Source organism: Colletotrichum costaricense (genome assembly GCF_030867565.1).
Source record: "Colletotrichum costaricense strain IMI 309622 chromosome Unknown Scaffold_19.1, whole genome shotgun sequence".
In the NCBI taxonomy this organism is placed as follows: Eukaryota; Fungi; Ascomycota; class Sordariomycetes; order Glomerellales; family Glomerellaceae; genus Colletotrichum; species Colletotrichum costaricense.
In genome coordinates this window covers 669774-687886 of record NW_026848248.1, presented here as the reverse complement: position 1 = coordinate 687886, position 18113 = coordinate 669774, and the positions used below count along the sequence as shown (strand labels likewise).

The following is an 18113-nucleotide window of genomic DNA, read 5'->3' as shown; positions in this document are numbered from 1 at the left end:
CATTACGTCAATACGCTCGTCTCTCATTCTTCGAATTTCCCTGTCTCCATCCGATGCCGGAACTATGTATGTGGGAGGTGAGCGTTTGCAAGGATTTGGCTGTTGTTGGTTCCAGGTGGGGAACGGCGAAAGACGAACGGGGTGTCTGTGCATGCCGGCATTTGCTTCTTTGCCAGTCTCTAGATCCCAGCAATGCTCTGGTCCATAGAACTTCGTTTAATCGTCCTAGAGCACGGCTTCCGCAGAACGATACACGTCAGCTAAGTTGATAACGAATCAACAGTGCATTCGCAGCTCAGAAATATTGACGTTGTGATGTCGTATGTGGCTCATGGTCAACGAAAGCTGACACTTTTTCTATGTGTTGGTTCATTTGATGGGTGACGGATGGCCATCGACGGAGTGTACGGTATACTTGCTTGGTCTAGAACCCCAAAAGCCTTTGACTCCGTGATACTTCACCTCAGGTACACCTCTGAGTACGGACATATGCTGTGACACCTTTCGGTGTAAGCGGCTCTGGCGCTCACATAACCTCAACGTATTCTTACTCCACACTCGGTCCATCCTTCCCCACAGCATACCATGTCATTGCCTATCCTCCTCGATCAAGGAGACAAGCTAGAAAGGAAAACAAATAGACTACCCACTAGTCTCATCAAGTACCAGGGTGCTTCCCGGCAGCCCTGGGAGCGGACCTCTCGACTGCCACTTCCCCGGCGCATGCGGGTGACATCCTGACTAAACCTTGCTTCGACTTGGCTGACTTCAAGACAAGGTCTCCTGACCGGAGGATTTTGTTGTTTCGAAGATGTTTCCTGCGATTCCCGACATCGACGGAACCTTCCATGGTTCGGTCACTGTGACTGTCCCGCCCGTCCCATCCGGCCGTGTCCATCACTGTTCGTTGGCCGGGAGGGGAGTACGGGTCACTCCGGCATCTGCGCTGCAAGTCTTTCACATCGCCAAGTTCCACTTGTCGGCGGGCTCGGACTTGGAGGTAGCATCAGTCACACAACGTTGAAGCCGTGATTGCACATTATGGAACCGTCGAGTGGCATCTTACCGTCAATTTTTCGGGGAGTGGGCAGTTGGAAACAGAAATATAAGACTCCCCTTCCATCCCTCTTTAGCAACTTCATCTCCCTCACACCATCACAGGCATTAAGCTTACAATATCTATCAACAGGCTTCCGCGGCTTGTGTAACATCAAACTGATTACAGTATTTTACTCTACTGACGCATTCTTTGCGAAACACTTATCACTACCAACTCTCGATCACAGCAAAACGACACTATGGGCTTGATCCTGCAGCGAGCCAACGAGGCACTCGACATCAATCTCACCCCGGGAATTGAGGAGCAACTAAGTGTCAACGGCTCCAACTGGCTATGGACTTGTGTAGCCATCTACTCTTTCTTCTTCGTACGTATGCCCTACTAAAAATCTCGTTTATCATCTTCCTTCTGACCTCCATCATCAGCTTGGCGTCTTCGCCCTCTCATGGAAACCTAGAAGCAACGAAAAGGTCTTCCACTACCTCCTCAGCATCGCCCTCCTAGTCGGTGCCATCACATACTTCTCCAACGCCTCCAACCTCGGCTGGTCCATCGTGACCCAGGGCACGACCTCCCGCTCGGGTGCTCCGCGACAAATCTTCTTCAACAAGTACATCAACTGGGTCGTCGCCTTCCCCATAGTCAACATCCTCCTGGGCCTCGTCGCCAACTCGTCCTGGGCCACCATCGTCTGGCACGTCTTCCTCTCCTGGGTCTGGGTCATCAGCTACCTCGTCTCGGCCTACACCCCGTCCGTCTACAAGTGGGGCTTCTTCGTCTTCGGCACCGTCGCCTACCTTGTCATGGCGGCGTCGACGTTCGCCGAGGGTAGCGTGGGCGCAAAGCGCGTGGGCACCCAGGGAGACTACTGGATCCTCGCCGGGTATTTCAACCTCCTCTGGCTTCTGTACCCGATTGCCTTTGGTGTCTCTGAGGGCGGCAACACCATTGGCGTCACGCCTCACTTCATCTTCTTTGGTGTTCTGGACGTTCTCATGATTCCCTGCGGCGCTGTTGTCCTCCTGCTGCTGTCCAGGAAGTGGGACTACAACGCCTTGAACCTCTACTTCACGCAATACGGCCGCGTTCCCCAGGGTGGACACTTCCCTGAGAAGTCGGCGGCTCCTGCCCCTGCCCCAGCTGTGACCCCCGCTGTCTAAAATGTCCTTGAGCCTTAGAAACATTGTGTATGGTGTCGGACGACTGAAGCCCTCCTCTCGGGATACAGTTTATCGACGATCTGAACATGACCGGCAATTTCTGCTTGACGCCATGCCATTATCGGCCTTGAGTAGGCAGTCGACGAGGCAATCAGAAAGAGAACACGGAATACAATCATTTACACAGGAGCGCCAACGGAGTAATCCCTCATACGAGAAACACATATAATCCGGATGGCGTACGGATAGGAAACACCCTCACTCGTTTGCTTCTTTTCGCAGAGTTGGAGTACGCTGACAGAGTTGATAATGTATAATGCGGTAATAAGTTTGAGCAAAATTCATCAGCTGCTACTACTAGATGATTGGCCTGAATAATAGCGCGGTCTTGAGTGAATCCTTACTACTCTTCTCTTGATAGGTCACAGTAAAGCCAACACTTCCAGGTAGAGTCTTTTTCCAATCATTGCTAAGATGTGATTCTTCGCCTTTGAGTTGCGTTCTCCGAGTCTCGCCTGTGGAACAGATTCCCTAGTAGACATTATCTCGACCACAGCAAGGCAAGGAGCATTTGACGTGTTTCCAAAACTTGAGAGCTTGGAAGGTCCCCGATCACTCCCATATGCGAAGCTTTCGTGCAAGAGAATGGAAATTGGCCTGAATAGACGTACAACGAAGAAGGGATGTGGATGGTAATCTAGTTTCACTATGTGGTGGCTCTAGAATACCGATGCCACATTGGTGAGGAGGCGTGAAAAGATAAGAATCGGTCTAGTCGGGGGTTTGAGGTATACAATCACCTCAACCTCGTCGTCCGTAACTTCGTAATCGTAGGCCCTTATAATAAATAGGCTCAGCGTTGCGCGAAAGGCGTTATATATGGCTTGACTTCTTCTAGAAGCTTTTTGTTAAGCCTCTATCGACGGCGTCACTATTCGTCTCCCTTTTATCCCCGTCGTCCTACCGTTGACGCTTCTCTCACATACTATAAAGACTAAGACTGAATGGTAGGTCGTTCTTTCAGTCAAACTATCTTCAGTTTATCTAGAACAATCTCGATTATATCACCGGTGCCGATCGTACGTCCTGTACAGAGAAGGGGCGTTTCAAATCAACCTTCGTTAATCCCCTTCTCAAGCAGATCTTGAACTAAAGCTTATCGTACGAAATAGGCAGCCGTTACCACCGTCCACTAGAGCCATGATATTACGGTAGGAATAGGATATCTAGAAGAAGGGGGCGAGACTAGATACTCGCTCGAAGCAAGGTTGAAGGCTTCCCCCCCACCTCGGGTAAGGCTCGTTTCTAGATGCTCAACTACTCGATGCCGAGAAGGATCTGAAATCGTTGTGGACAGAAAGGCGAAATGCGACTCGTTACATGCTTCATTTGATTCACCGTTGTCTCTTCCAAACACCCATGCGGTCAATATGTTTAAAGAGATGAGCTGAAGATATGTTACGCCATATGATAGTTGTCTAGAGTTCTTGACTACGAGATTGCGATTGGCCTGACGCCCAGGTCGCAGAGCCGCATTGTTAACTACGTAGCGCATCATAGAGGCTAGATGTTATGGGAGGTAATGGATATAGTAACCTCCCTTACAGCAAATCTATGAAAACCGAAGATACAATCTGTGTATGAGCAGCACATTTACTCGGCCCTCGATCGTGGTACTTTTGCGACAGGTCTCTTAGTTATCTCATGTCGTTGGAGGCTAAGCTTCAAGCCAAATGCTTCGAATCGTTTGGACTCAACCTTGGGTATCTCACCTTTTGAATACTATCGCTCTCGTCAATGAAGTAACTTCTCCCTGATGAAACCTCGTTGAGTACTGGCTGACTAAGAAGCGGATGAATCCTTCCGGTCAGGCCAACGATAGAAGCTGACTGGTCGCCATGATCGAGAATATGTATCAACCGTGTATCGGGATGAAGAAGAGACGCCAAATCGCCATATAGTCTCATGTGCCAGGACTACATCAGAATGGATACGATGACGTCCAAAGCCCCCTCCATGTTCGCTCATTCTCTCCATCCTAGGACGTCGCAGTCCATCATCGTCATCAGACAGACTCCCTCTATACTAGCCGTCACATCAAATCGCTTCGCCTGGAACCCAGCATTCAAGACAAGAGAGCAACCATCCGTTCGGTGTCCTCGGACGCCAGGTCTCGTCCGGCCAACCGTATCCGTATTCAAGACATACATGAACTCATCCCCCTCCAAGACTATTCGCCCCCCCAAAAAGCAACCATCACGAACCGCACCTCGCAAAAGGCGGGACTGCCCGCCGCCTGGGCCCGCGCCCGCAAACACACATACAAAGACGAACTTCTTCCATCATAGCGTCAGGAATGTAAAAAGCAAACACCCCGATACCCCTTCCCCAGTCGCCGAATCCAATCCAGACCCCCCTCGGACTTTTCAAAATGCCCCACGTGGCAAAACCATCGTCCTCGAAGTGAGGAGAGTTCGTGGCATTTTTTCGCATCGTGCCATCTCACCGGTGCCCGCTGCAGGGAGGGGAATCGACCAGACAGACATTCCAATCAATCTCCGACATTGTTTTACTTCCAATCCTCTCCCGCCATAGGTAAGCGTCAAGGCGGATCTCACAGCTATGTCGGGCACACTTCATTACAACCTTTCTTTCCCAATCCTTACGGTCTCCGGGTACACCATCTCTCTCTCGGTTACGTCTCGTTATCGTATGGCTAAAAGGTTACTTCAACCTCCTTACTCGGACCCCATGTCAAAGCGTCACGTCACCAGTAACCACCGACCAGAAGACATTTTGAGGGGGTCAAAGGGTCTCATGCGCTGGCGTCGTACGGCAAGCACGGTAAAGTCTATGAGATATGTAGTGTGCCTCTCTTCACCCCCATTTAACCCTGTACGTCACTACATTTTCTCCAGCAAGAATTTGACGGCGAGTAAGTCTTCTTCAACACAAGTGAAAAGAGAGTTGGTGACAACCATGGCAGAACAAGATCGAGCTGAGGCCATTTCCCGAGCACCGTTCATAAACTCCATCATTGGTCATCTCTTAGTCGGAAAGGTTTACCAAGGTTTTGGAAAAACTCTCTCCCCCTTTCCCTTTCCCTTTCCCATCCCCCCCTCGTCTGTATCAATAAACTACAAAGAAGGTTTCTTCAAAGAATAAGCCTTGAGACGATTCCCGACGGGTAAGAAAAGAGAGACGTAGTTAAAACCACCCGAATCGGGGGAACAAAAGTGAGTGCTGGTACGCAAGGTTAACCTTCCCTCGCCTCTTCGCGCCCAAGAGGTTCGACCGACGTTTTGGGCTTCTTCCCGGCAAGAACCTAGTTGCAATTATCCCAAACAACCAACAACCTTCGCAGAGCCGCTGATGGGCCCTACCTTTCTTACCAATCAAGTGGGATACCGTGTACAAGGCAAAACTCACAATGCGCCGAATTCGCTGAGCAGCACGCGAGAACGAACCGAACGTTGGGGATGGATGGATGGATGGATGATGATGACGCTACCTCGACCGCGCCTCGGTACATAGCATCTAGTATCACACCCAAAAGCGATCTCGGACGGCCAAGAGCGCGGATGCTCTAGGCAGTCACTGCTTCCCCCCACCTTCTCATCTACTGCTAGGCTCTCTCCTTGCTGTGAAGCTGGTGCTACACGATGCCGCCTCTTCTTGTATGCCATGACCCGCAGAGGAGGGCATGAAAGCCGACCGATTCCAAGACATGAACGGATTACAACGAGCTTTGAGAACAAGCTTAGGTCACCTGAAGAGATGGTTCAGGCAAGTAAACCAGGCTGAAGCATTTGTAAGCCAAGGGGTCTTTTGAGGCGGCGGCTTTCTCGCTCTTTTCAGTATCATGGTTCACGATTCCTTGGGTCCTAGGTTCTTGAGGTTCCCAGCGCCGAGTTAGCGCCGGTGTCAAGTTCAAGTGAGGCGTCGCGCGAGAGAGAGACAGACAAAGGTTTCTGGTTCTTCTGCGGCTCTCTGGGGCTTCCCTTGTATTGCATGAGGCAGGTGCGTTGTGCTTGTGTGCGTTTCTGGACGCGGGAACAGGGCAGTACATTCAAAAGAAGCGGAAAGTCAATCGTTGATCGAGAAAAGAAGAGACAACCTTGAACCTGTGGACCTTTCTTGGGGGGGAGTTTCAAGGGAAAAAAGTTGGTCCAAAGAGAAACGGACGGTGCTCGGGGACGAGTCTCGGGGAACCCTTGCTTGAAGAGGCAAACGGGTTCGTGCAGCCAGCCTTCATCGACATGGCATGATGTAGTCTCTCCCACATCCACTGATTTATTTACGTCTACTTGGGTGCATTCAGGCTCGACTATGATATAGAGGAGGAGGGGGAGAGAAGGATTCAAGAAGAAATGGTGAAGACCTGCAACTACAAGCGCCGAATCTGCGAGGACATATGTATACCATTCTACGCATCCATGATGGGAAAGAAAGACAGGTCTCGTCAGCAGCGGTGGGGGCACGTGCATCATGCAATGGAGATTCGGCGAAGTATTGAGCTCAAAAGCTGGGACATTGTTTGCTTGCCCTCGCGTATGGTTTCTCAACCAGGGTGTGGGTGATTTCGCACCATGCTGTGCCACCGTGACGAGACAATCTGAGGCTTCGATGAGGCAGGACAGCCAACTCTACCCATTCTCTTTCGCTCATTATGCTGGCAAGAAAGACGAAGCTGCAAGATAGTTGGAGCTGGATAGACTGGCAGCGAGAAAACGTTGACCTGGCCTCTAGGGTAAGGTCGTCCGATGCAAACGGTGGAAGGGCAGCAGGCATCAAACATGGGAGACAACCCGACAGCTTTTTTCAGCCCATGGACTTTGGCAGTGACCCCCTCCCCTCCTTGGACTCATTTGTATCGTGTTACACGACATTGACCATCTATCTCACTGGCATCTATCTCACTGGTAAATGTTGAAGCCGAGCGAGCGGCTAGAGAGGATGGGCAATCGAGATGGCGTTGCCAGGCGATGCGGCGAGGTCAGATTTGGTATGGCCCTTGATGTGTAGTGTGCCGTTGCGTTTCTTTGGTGGGTGTCAAGTGCTCAGTCACCACCGGCACAGAAAGAGTTATCGGTTTGCGCCCGTGGTTTCGTGACTGGCCGATTCTTGCCCACACTGGAGAGGAGAGGAGCCTAGGAAGAGCCTTGGCTTCCATGTGCCTGTTGACCACACGTAGAAGAGTGCCTTACGTTGCAACGTCGTTGGTACTAACCCCGCCCAGCACAGTATGACAGGCTGACAAGCGTGCCTCGCAGCTCGAACGGGAGAAGCCAGCCTTGCGTTGTCGCCTGAGAGAGAAAATGGGGACCATCTTCATGGAGGAAGGCGTTGTCGGCTGTGCCGCTGGCTGCCTGTCCTTGACTCGCGGTTCGCAAATTGCCGCGCAATCATTCTAGTGTTTGCTGCCCTCAGCCTGCCAGGATGGCGAGTGAAATCGAGGGAAGACTTGCTGATGTTTGCCACGTAGGGAATCGTTGTCGAAATTCCCAAGGCCGTTGGTTTGGCTCCTCCTTCCCGTGGGCGGCGAGATCCCTTTCCACGGGAGCGTATCCAGTCATGGCAGTGAAAAGGGTCGCGTGGCGTCCCTGTTGGTTACTTTGATGACAGGTTTGCTTGATTGGCGTCTGAGCGGACCGCAGATGTATGGACGTGACCAGAACGGCATATTGGGCCCGGCCAGGTAGGTAGGTAGGTAAGGTAGGTTAGTCAATATCCGAGGGTTAATGTGAGAACGAACGGGTTTCTGGGGAGTTTGAGTTCAGATGCCACCTGGGCGATGCCGAAGCTAGTATGACCGTTGTGACATGATGCAGTAGTCGGCTGCGAGCTACTTTAGATGGTTCTTTTCTAACAAAAGATATCGCGAGAATTTGGAGTTGATGGCTGTCAAATGATCAATGGAAACACCCCTGTGATAGTCGACGATACAACGTCGAATCACGTTTAACGATTTAGGGTCGGCCGCCGGAAGCGGGCCGGAAAGACTTTGTACTGTACATACAGGTTCCACGGGAGAATTGTGAATCGGACCATGGAGTGGGTCTAGATGGGCCCTCGCTTAAGTGGGGTGGGAATGAAGGAGGGTTGCAAGGGAAGGGACGCAGGTACAGTGTCGGCACTGTCCTCCCGACTGGACAGTGGGCGGCCACTCACGTCGCAGTGTATCACCTCCATCTGTGAGGTGAGGGCAGAGGAATCTCAGATTGAACCGGGCACAAGGCAGGAAACAGCATTGGGAGAGGGAAAGTGGGACCTTAAGAGGGGTCATAATTGGCCATGAGATGAGAATGACGAGGACTGTGGGCAGGCATTGACAGGTGGAGTCAGGTGGACAGGGAGACATCAGACACTGAGCCAAGGGTCGAGGACACAGAAGGCATGCACACGGAGGTCAAGGACAAGGGCAGGAGGGAATGAGATGAGTGAGACTGCGTGCTCCGTCAGAGGTTACTTCCAGTCTGCCACTGGTGCTTTGTCAAGTTAGTCTGGCGCGGTCCCGCGGGCGGAATCATTGCCCGCTGTTGCAGTGACAGAGTGGCTCAGTGGGCTCTCCAGGTTCTCCCAGACGGGAGGTCGTGCTCGCAGTGGGCTCAGAAAACCCATCGCCCGCAACCCGCGGTCGGCTATAGTCAATACTGTGTATCCGTAGGGAAGAGAGACGCTCAGGCCGCCGGGTGAGCGACGATTCCCGTAAAGGCGACTCCATTGTGCCAGTCTCGATTCTGAAATGGCCCATCGTCGCCATCCCGGACAGATGGGAAAAAACAATGGGGATGGCAACGATATTCCAGGGAGTTTTGCAGGCTCGAGCCAACGCAGCCAACAACGACCAACGCAGGGCTCCCAAGGCCATGACCAGCACCCGCACCCACTGGAGTCTCTACCGGGGATCAACGGACCGCTGCTGCCCCGTCTTCCCCTTGAGTTCCTCTCACTCTCGTTCCCAGAACCTCAACCGGGGCTTGAGGCTTCAGCCAGGTCCAGGGCTGCTTGAGCGGCGTTCCTTCCGCACACTCTGATAGGCAGGTCTTCACCCATTCACTCACTCACTCACTCGCTCTCACTCCCCCACTCATCAACCACTCTCATCCCCGAGCTTCACTCACCCACTCATCCACTCAAAACTCTCAGGTCCAGACTCAAGACTCCAGACTCAGACTCACCTCAGACTCAAACTCAGACTCAGACTCTTCGGGCTCTGCTCTGGACTCCAGACGTCGCATATGCGCCTCACCAATAAGCACAAGTCTAACGGATAAAATGTGGATCTGTACTGTTTCTCGTCTCTTTGGGATGGCAGTTACCCGATGCTGTGGATTGCATAACCAACCCAAGACACCTCCTCATTCTCTTTGACCACTCACCTCATCTCACTCAGCTCCCGAAGCTATGGTCCTGGACACGATGGACAAAGCGTACCCCCCCCCCCCCCGAGACCCCCTACCTACTGCGTATGCTCCTCTTCCCCCATCCTCCCTTCCCTCGCCTAGCTTCCACGTCTATGGCACTGGAAGTGGCAAAGCAATTTAGCCTCTAGGCTTGTTATCTTCACGTTTCTTACCTTACGGTACGTGCCTACCACCTGCATACCTACCCTTCGCTACCACCTTTTTTGCACCTCGCGTCTTTGGATGGCACGATGGCTTGGTCTCTGCATTCTCGCCTCCGTTTCGACCAGATTTGCTTCCCGTTCCTGTGCGGCGCGGATGTTCAAAATACATCTTCCCAAAGACAGAAAAAAGTGCTTGCACAAATGGGAACTTTTCCTTCACACCATGCCACACCAGAGCATAACCTCAACCACCCCCCCGATACCCGGCATCGTGGATATCGGGAACATTAATCGTAGGTTTTTACGGCTGTACCGCAACGCATTTCATTTCAACTTCCTCTTCAAAGCGCCGCCCGGCCAAAGCCCGAGAAAGACGGGATGAATCCGTCATCTCTTGGCAACTTTACCATTCGGTCCCGACGCATCCACTCTATCCCCGCCCAAGGCCAAGGCATTCGTCAACCGTGGGTACCAAATAATGCCAGCCTCAGAATACCTATGCGTCCCTTAACCGTACATCGTTGGCTTTCGTCGCTCATTCGCTTCAGTACCTAGTTGCCGCTGCCTTTTCCATCGCCAACAGGCTCAAAGACCACGGGTATCTTTTGCCCTCTTTACACAGTATCTTACTTGCGACACGGACACAAGCGTTTCGCTGTCGGTCGATCGGCTGGCCGGCCTTGGGTCGCAATTGCAGATCTTGGCAGCAATTGTGCAACGCATTATCCACTTTGTACTGAATCTGTACAGATTCGGGTCCGCATGCTTTACTACCGTCTGCCTTCAGCCCTTCAATTCACCGTCTGGCCCCCATTCAGTGACGCTGCACAAGTTCACGACTGCCAAGCCTTGGGGGCTTTCTATTCATTCAACGGATGGGAAATGGGAACGACTGACTAGGTACTGCCATTGCTTCGAATTCCATTGTCTACGGGTACGTCGAGGATTCAAGTGCTCGACATGGTCGGAGGCTAGAAGCAATTGCCTGCCGGGCCTGGATATTCATTCCGAATCTTTCGTACGAGCCTGTGAGGGTACGGAGTAATCGACACACAGTGTACAAATTCCCTACAGTCTGAACTTGGAGACTGGGGTTTATCCACCTGCCCATCCTGCCATCCTCCACAGTCCCCCGTCTGCCCTGACCTTGACCACTCTCAATTCGACCTCTCGCCCGCCAATGCCAACAGTATTAAATCTCCCCGGTGGAGCCCATGGGAACTCGGTAGATGCTGATCACTCGGAAAGGTCCTTGGCTAGCGCCTCGACTGATTCAGTCTACCTCGGAAGCCCGATGCTTCCCTTCTATGCTTATTTTTCGTCTTTCACCAAGTTGAGATCCAAGCACCACGCACCAAGTTTCCCCCAAGTATACGTACGGACAGGCGTACAGATACAGATACCTACCTACGGCCGGGAGGCCCGTTTTCCAGAGATAAACGCTGTCGCACTCACGACTCAAGACTCAAACTTGCTATCACGGCCCATGTTCATTTGCTGGCCATGACCCACCATCCGTCAAGAAACTCTATTACTACTCTACATTCGACGGGCATCCTCGACGATGACGCAAATGCAGTGTCTGCCGCGCTAGGTCGTCAGTCGCGGAAACCCCATTCATCAAGAAGACCGGAAACGGTTGTTCGGGTACTACGGCGTTTCTCTGGGGCCGAAGGAAAAGTTGTTGCTAACCTGAGAACTTTGGCCGATGTAGACTGGAGGCAAGCCCGATCCGAAGCAAAGACTAAGACAGCACTTCCAAAGCTTGCGTTTGGCTTTTTCTGGTCTTTCTCGGGCAATACCGATGGGACGGTTGCTGCCACGAGCCATTGACCAAATTGTCCGAGTTCTTTTGGGCGGTCAAGGCTGCTCGAGCCTCGAGAAAAGGCAAATACCTAGGCCAAGGTTGTAGGCCATCCGATGTCTACAGACCTCGGGCAGTTGAGAGACAGCACTTTGGGTAACGCCCGCACCCAACGTCATCGTTCGACTTTGCCCACCGTCTCCATCCAGCTCAGTCAGGGCAACGACGCGCCGTACCGGCATATCAGAGACCGTTTTTGACTCCCGCTTCGCTTCTGTGGTTCAACATAAGCAAGCCAGCTCTGTCAAATGCACTAGGCATGAACGTGGATAGAATGGCACTTGGGTATTTTGACGTCGAAAGCCAGAAACAGACGGCTCATGTGCGTTGTACGCATACATGCGGCTAGTATCTGGATCTTGACGGCTACCTGAGCTTCGCGATATGCCGGCTGGGCGTGTCGCACGGCGGCACGACATGCCACCAAGGTGGAAGGTTGAACGCAGAGGGCCGCTGTTGAGGAGGGCGATGACAAGCATAGAGTGTTTTGGCAGCTGTGGCCCGCACCAAAATGCGGCAAAAACGTCTCATCTTCTTTTGTCGGCGGCGACAGAAGCACAGGTGGGATATTTCGAAGCGTTCGAAGCATAGCCATCTATCCAGCGAGAGCCGTACCTTGAGGATCGCTATGAGCCAGGTCTCGAAGCGCACACAGAATGTCTCACCATGAAGGGCATCTCTTACAGCAACAGTTGTACACAATCTTTTGGCGTAACCTTGGCGCAACCTTGACGCCTACGGATACTCACAACCAACAAGATGACTGTATTTGTACAGTTAGACTGGTGTGTGCTCTCCTTACGGCACTCTACTGTTATACGAGTGTAGAGCACTGCCTCTATCATATCCGGAGGTGGCCAAGCAAGCACACCTCTTCCCCTGCTCTTGGAAGCGCAGTCACCCTTCTCGCACTGTAGTTGCGACCCAAGTGACAGGCCCCTCTGGCCGAGTGATGAAGTTGATTGGGAGCGTTTCTCAAATCCCGGCAACTCTGGCTTGGTTAGCCTCTTGGCACACATCTGAGCCCGCAATGGTGGCGAGCAGGGATGACGAGAAGGGCTGGGACAACATTCGGACCCGGATTGGCTCAAGCAGTGTCAAGTGGATACAGATGGGGTCGGAAATAACGAATGAAGAGGTCCAGTGTGATGGAATCGAGCCACATTGCGCGAAAGCCGAGAGCGGCACAATGGCCAAGACTCCCAAAGATGCTCTCCCAGGGTTGCAGAGTCTGAGTCTGTCAGAGGAGAAGCCTGGCGGCACACTTACTGCGTACATGCTGCACCACCATCCTCCTGCACCTAACGACTGCAAGCTGCAAACGCAGCAGCAAGACGAACAAGAGATCCCTGAACTGGATGGGCGGGTGAGGGCCGCGCTCGGGTAACTAAGAAGGGCAAGAGGGAGCTCCACGAATTCGCAGTTCACTTTTCAATGATGGTCCATCTGTTTATGCGCCTCTGCCACTTATTCCTGGAAGGGTGGCCTGGCCTTGTCATGCCTGCTCAACAGCCGACCAGTGAGAGATCAAGTCAACAGGGGGAGACAGTGGACAGTGGAAGGCTGACTGTACACACAGAACGAACCAGTATGTGAAGAAGAAGTCCGAAAGAAGTTGTGAGCACGAGAAATTACCACCATGGTGAAGATTTGCATGACCGGACGTACCTCGGACCAGACGCGCCTCAATGCTGCTCACAGACTGCTTACCGTCCTCCAAATGCCACCAGCATCAGCACCAGCAGCATCGTAAGGCAAGGCCACAGACAGATCTGTCCTCGCTCTCGAAGGCAAACCCGAGACTCCGGCTCTTTGTGCGTTTTTGGGTGGGTACAGCACTGACTTTCGGTGGCTGTCCTGAACTTCTGGCACGGCCGAGGCAAAAGCAAAGGTTTTCCTTCTGGCCTGCCACGGGGATGGACCTAAAACTTTACCAGTCGCCTCTAGTGAGAGACAAGTCCAATAACTGGTACGCACGCACGGCACGCTGCCATGAACCACAAGGCCGGAAGAGATGGGCAGTGACGATCACTCATTCTCGTTGAAGCAACTGGTAATCAGCCAAACCTTGCCGTAAGCTAGGCAAAGTATCCGGAAATATGGATACCGGTACGCACCACGCAAGCCGCAGCAAGCTCTGGTGGAATAAGCGCGGCAACCTTTTGAGGTGTCTTTCGGGTTGAGATGAGACCCTTTTGAATTTGAATTCGCGATGGCGGATGCTGGTGGAAGCCTACTTGCGAGAGAATAGAAGGAAGAGAACAGGACGATGCAAGAAGAAGACTGTCCCTTGCTTTGCCAATGTGGAGTTTCTTCACCCGCTGGAATCGTCCATTCTCGTTCGGTGACACAGGACGCCGCGGGATCTCAGTCTCTGGAAGCGAACTAGCAGCAAACGCCAGCAAAAGAACCCAAGCCAGCGCCTCGCTAGTATTGGCACATATCTCGACCCATGTGTGGACGACGAAGTGCTCGACGGATACGGATTAGACCTGAGTCTAGCGTACGGCTCACACTGTCGACCATACACGCCCCCCATTTCCCCCTGCCCGTCCCTGCCCCCGTACTCCCCCGTACTGACTTGAGATGCCATTCTTCTCATTCTCCTCTTTACCCATTTCACACTGGGTACAAGACGGACTGCGCAGATGTGGTCGTGGGAAACGGTATCAAGGATAGCTCGCTCCTTCACAATCCCGCAGTATCACCAGGGAAAACCTCTTCTTCCCTTTCTCCCCCCTTTGTGCCAACCTCACACCCGCTGTCTTGCCTGGGTTTCTGGCAGACGCGCAGAGCAGAGCAGAGTGGAGTACGTGAGTGCGTGAACGACCACTGGCCAGATGCCAGAAGGCAAGCATTCGTACGGATACGGGCACACAATGAAGCAAGGGCCGCTGTGCGGACTATGGCTCTTCTTTTCCAAACTTGGCTTGCCCCTTGTCCTGAAAACTCAGGAGGCACTCACTCATCCTCATCCTCACCCGTCATTTTTGGCTTAACCTTACCATCAAGGGACGTAACGACGGAGGGCTGAGTTCCCGGGCAGCGCTGTAAGGTTTAGTGATGGATCTTTTGCTGGGCCATGAGCATTCCAACTCGGCTTGGCATCAGCGCCGTCAGCGCCACAGCACCGGAACAGAAGGAAGGTCGAATGGCTTTCAGAGAGGTGGTGTGTGCTATTTTGTGACCCCGTTAGCCGGACTGCTGGAAGGCTATGTATCCGTACAGACTGCAGTACCTACCTAACCTCCCGTGATAGCCAAACTCTCACGTACTGTGCTGGGGTAGGATGGGATAAAGCAAGCAGTACTCCGTAACAAAAGGTGAACCAAGCAAGACACCGAGACATGATTGGAACTCTGACCAATTACGCACAGTTGATTCAGCAGGATGGATGGGTCCAGTGGACTGGGAACGAACTGACTGGGGGAGCGAGTGATCTCAGAGGCCGAAGCTGGGCTGGAGACTGGGCTGGCTGGGCTGGGGGAGGAGGTTCTGGGTTTGGGCCCTGGAGCGGCCGTCATTGTCATTTCGTCTCTACCAATTACCGCCGAGTCAGCTGGGCCCCAGTCCGAGGCATTGGGTCCCTCTCTCACTCACACCCAGTGCCAATGGAATCATCTGGGAATGCACAGTATCCAGAGATTGCCATACTTCCCTAACTTGAGGTACGGTACCCAAAGATGGCACCTTTGGTAAGGTACCCAGTGCGGGGCTTTTTTCCCTTCCACTTCCATGCTCTACCATTTGGTAGAGTCCATCCAGGGAATTATGGACCCTACCTCGCCCATAATGGCCCGCTGTTCGACCTTGGTGTGCTTCCGTCCAACTCGAGAGTCTACCATCCCCTTCCCCCCAGTCCGTCTCCATTCATCTACCTACTCCCTGGTCCCTTGTCAGTACATCTCACACTGTCCCCCCCTTCTCTTGCTGCTCTCTTCCCCCTCTGTCCCAGTCCTGCTAGTCCCGGTCCAGCCCAGGTCCCAGCCATCAGACACTCGTACACCCCCCCCCAAAAGCCAATTGCGTTCCTTCGCTTCCCACTCTTTCCAATCCCAGTGGACCCACTCTCCCATCCGTCTCCCTCATCAAACCCCCATTCCCACCCGTCCTCCTCTTTCCTTCTCTCCTGTTCACCAACCGTCCCCGAGCCATCTGGGAATTACAGACAACCTCACCGTCGCAGTCGTTGTTGTCGAATATCGCCAGCGCTTACTTTACGACCTCGTGCTTGAAATCGAAGGAGCAAGAAGGAATTGTTGTTATTGGGAACACCTTTGCCTGGTCACTGGCCCGAAAGTACGTGAACCGGTTGCTGCTTGGAGGAAAACGGCCTCGCGCCCTGCGTTCCGTTCTGTCGGGGCACTCGACAACGTAGCGGATCCCCCACAACCAAAGAATTGAGAACGGCGCAGGCGTTTCTGAGGCCTCTATCCTGCATCAGCCACGTAAAGTGCAATTTGGTCTCCTAACATTTCAACCAGACCTGTGCAAGGCAATCGATCGTTGGGATCGATTGATATTAAGTGTAGTCTCGACAATAATCCCGACAACAATCCCACAACATTCACCATGTCCGTCGATATCAGCCGCCACGTCCAGTTGGACCACATCGGGGAATCTGAGAGTTACGAGGACAGGCCGACGCGGTCTGGCTCGAGGATGTGGTATGAGTTGAAGGTTCTGCAGCAACCTGAGCGTGCGCGTGCATGCGGATCTGGTCAGAAGTGTAAGAGAGCTTCGATGTCCCTCAACTGCTTGTCGTTGAATTGCCTCTGACCTTCATTATTTAGCCGCGGCCGATAGACGCCCCGTCGATCCTCCCCCCGTGGTGCAGTTGCACGTCTACGAGGGACCTACCAGAGCCGAAGCTACCGATATCACTTTCAACTACCGGGCCAACTTCTTCCTCTATGCTGAGCTGACACCCGCGCGCCCCATGGCTCATGGACGCGTTCAAACTCCCGCGGCAACTTCACCTCCCGTCCTGACTGGCATGCCGGTTTCGGGTATGGCATATCTCGACAGGCCTACAGAGGCAGGCTACTTCCTGTTCCCCGACCTTTCCGTCCGTCACGAGGGACGCTACGTCTTGGCCTTCCACCTGTACGAAGATGTGAAGAGGGCGGAGGATCGGGAACCGGGCGGCGACGCGGATGATGAGGATGAGAACCCCTGCTTCCAATACAGAATGGCTGTCAAATCGGTGCCATTCAACGTCTTCAGCGCAAAGAAGTTCCCTGGTCTTACCGAGAGCACCAACCTGAGCAAGACCATCTCTGAGCAGGGATGTCGCGTGCGTATTCGCCGTGACGTCCGCATGCGAAGACGCGACGGAAAGCCGACTGGAAACGAGTTCGACACCAACCCCGAAAACGAATTCAGGAGCACGGCCAGGAGAACACAGACGCCAGAGATTCGTAGCAATGCGGAACAGTATCGTGCGAGGTCGACGAGTAACAGCAGCGAGCACCGCGCCGCGTACCCGCCTGCTCCGGAACGCAAACCATCTCTCATTGAGAATTTCAAAGCCGAGACTTTCCAGGCGCCGCCACCGCCGCCGCCGCCCATGTCATACGGCCCAGCCCCCTCCACCAACGTTCACCTGCGATTCGGATCCGATGCCTCGAGTGCACCCTACCCTCCTCACCAATACGCGCAACCTTCGGCGCAGCCGCCGCCCATTTCTCCTACCACGGCCTCGTACCAGTCTCAGCAGCCCTCGCCTTATCAACCCGCAAGCTACGGCTACTCGAGCAGACCCAGCTCCCAGTATGCCTCGAGCAATCCGCCTCCCACGCCCCACGATTCGTACGACAGACGGCCATCTGCCATGATGGTGCCACCTTCTCCTTCTGTGTACGGTCCGGGACCAAGGGACCACGACATGGCCAGGCGCGATTCGGACTACAGGAGAGATTCTCTTCCTCCTCGCCAGCTTGCTCCAGTTTCCGATCTGCCGCACATGGGCACCAAACTCCCGCCTATGCTGCCCTCCATCGAGAAGCTCACTGCTCCTCCCATGACGGGTCGTTCAGAGTTCATCGAGGCTGCTCCTCCTAGCTCTCACAACCCCGTTTACGAGCCAGCACGTGCAGGCACCAAGCGTGGCTACGGAGACACCTTCATCGACAGCCAGCGCCCCTTGTACGACAGGCAACGCCCACAGGATCCTCATCACAACAGCGCTCACTACAACCACCGCTACGTTGTGCAAGATCCTCTCGAGTACAAGCGTGCCGACGGTACATTTGGCGTGAAGCCGGCAAACGATTACTACAAGATTGTCAACCCGCAATGAGGTTCCGGTGCACTTGCTTGACGGCGTTTCGGCGGCTTCGTATTAAGGGCGGTGGTATTTTGCATCCAAGCGTTCTTGGGCAATGGGGCGTTTGAAGGATCGGAGACAACTTTTCGAATTGTATATACCAACCGGGAGTCAGTCATCATTTACGGCAC

The 18113-nt window shown here is 53.4% G+C and overlaps 6 protein-coding genes across 6 annotated transcripts; 5 read left to right on the top strand and 1 right to left on the bottom strand.

Moving 5' to 3' along the window:
- Nucleotides 1-1298: 1298 nt before the first annotated feature.
- CCOS01_14069 (uncharacterized protein) lies at nucleotides 1299-2220 on the top strand (the record flags this gene model as incomplete). The annotated part of the gene is made up of 2 exons (XM_060462213.1): nucleotides 1299-1427; nucleotides 1486-2220. 2 exons carry the CDS (start codon nucleotides 1299-1301, stop codon nucleotides 2218-2220), a joined length of 864 nt encoding a protein of 287 aa, XP_060307309.1.
- Nucleotides 2221-6231: 4011 nt separating this feature from the next.
- Nucleotides 6232-6342, top strand: CCOS01_14068 (uncharacterized protein; the record flags this gene model as incomplete). The annotated part of the gene is made up of 1 exon (XM_060462212.1): nucleotides 6232-6342. One exon carries the CDS (start codon nucleotides 6232-6234, stop codon nucleotides 6340-6342), a length of 111 nt encoding a protein of 36 aa, XP_060307308.1.
- A 3602-nt stretch (nucleotides 6343-9944) lies between these two features.
- On the top strand, nucleotides 9945-10835 carry CCOS01_14067 (uncharacterized protein; the record flags this gene model as incomplete). Its single annotated transcript, XM_060462211.1, has 2 exons — nucleotides 9945-10083; nucleotides 10339-10835. The coding sequence occupies 2 exons, from the start codon at nucleotides 9945-9947 to the stop codon at nucleotides 10833-10835; spliced, it is 636 nt and encodes a 211-aa protein (XP_060307307.1).
- Nucleotides 10836-11907: 1072 nt separating this feature from the next.
- CCOS01_14066 (uncharacterized protein) lies at nucleotides 11908-12249 on the bottom strand (the record flags this gene model as incomplete). The annotated part of the gene is made up of 1 exon (XM_060462210.1): nucleotides 11908-12249. The coding sequence occupies one exon, from the start codon at nucleotides 12247-12249 to the stop codon at nucleotides 11908-11910; it is 342 nt and encodes a 113-aa protein (XP_060307306.1).
- Nucleotides 12250-12684: 435 nt separating this feature from the next.
- CCOS01_14065 (uncharacterized protein) lies at nucleotides 12685-13041 on the top strand (the record flags this gene model as incomplete). The annotated part of the gene is made up of 1 exon (XM_060462209.1): nucleotides 12685-13041. One exon carries the CDS (start codon nucleotides 12685-12687, stop codon nucleotides 13039-13041), a length of 357 nt encoding a protein of 118 aa, XP_060307305.1.
- A 3185-nt stretch (nucleotides 13042-16226) lies between these two features.
- CCOS01_14064 (uncharacterized protein) lies at nucleotides 16227-17955 on the top strand (the record flags this gene model as incomplete). The annotated part of the gene is made up of 2 exons (XM_060462208.1): nucleotides 16227-16383; nucleotides 16448-17955. The coding sequence occupies 2 exons, from the start codon at nucleotides 16227-16229 to the stop codon at nucleotides 17953-17955; spliced, it is 1665 nt and encodes a 554-aa protein (XP_060307304.1).
- Between the last annotated feature and the right edge of the window lie 158 nt (nucleotides 17956-18113).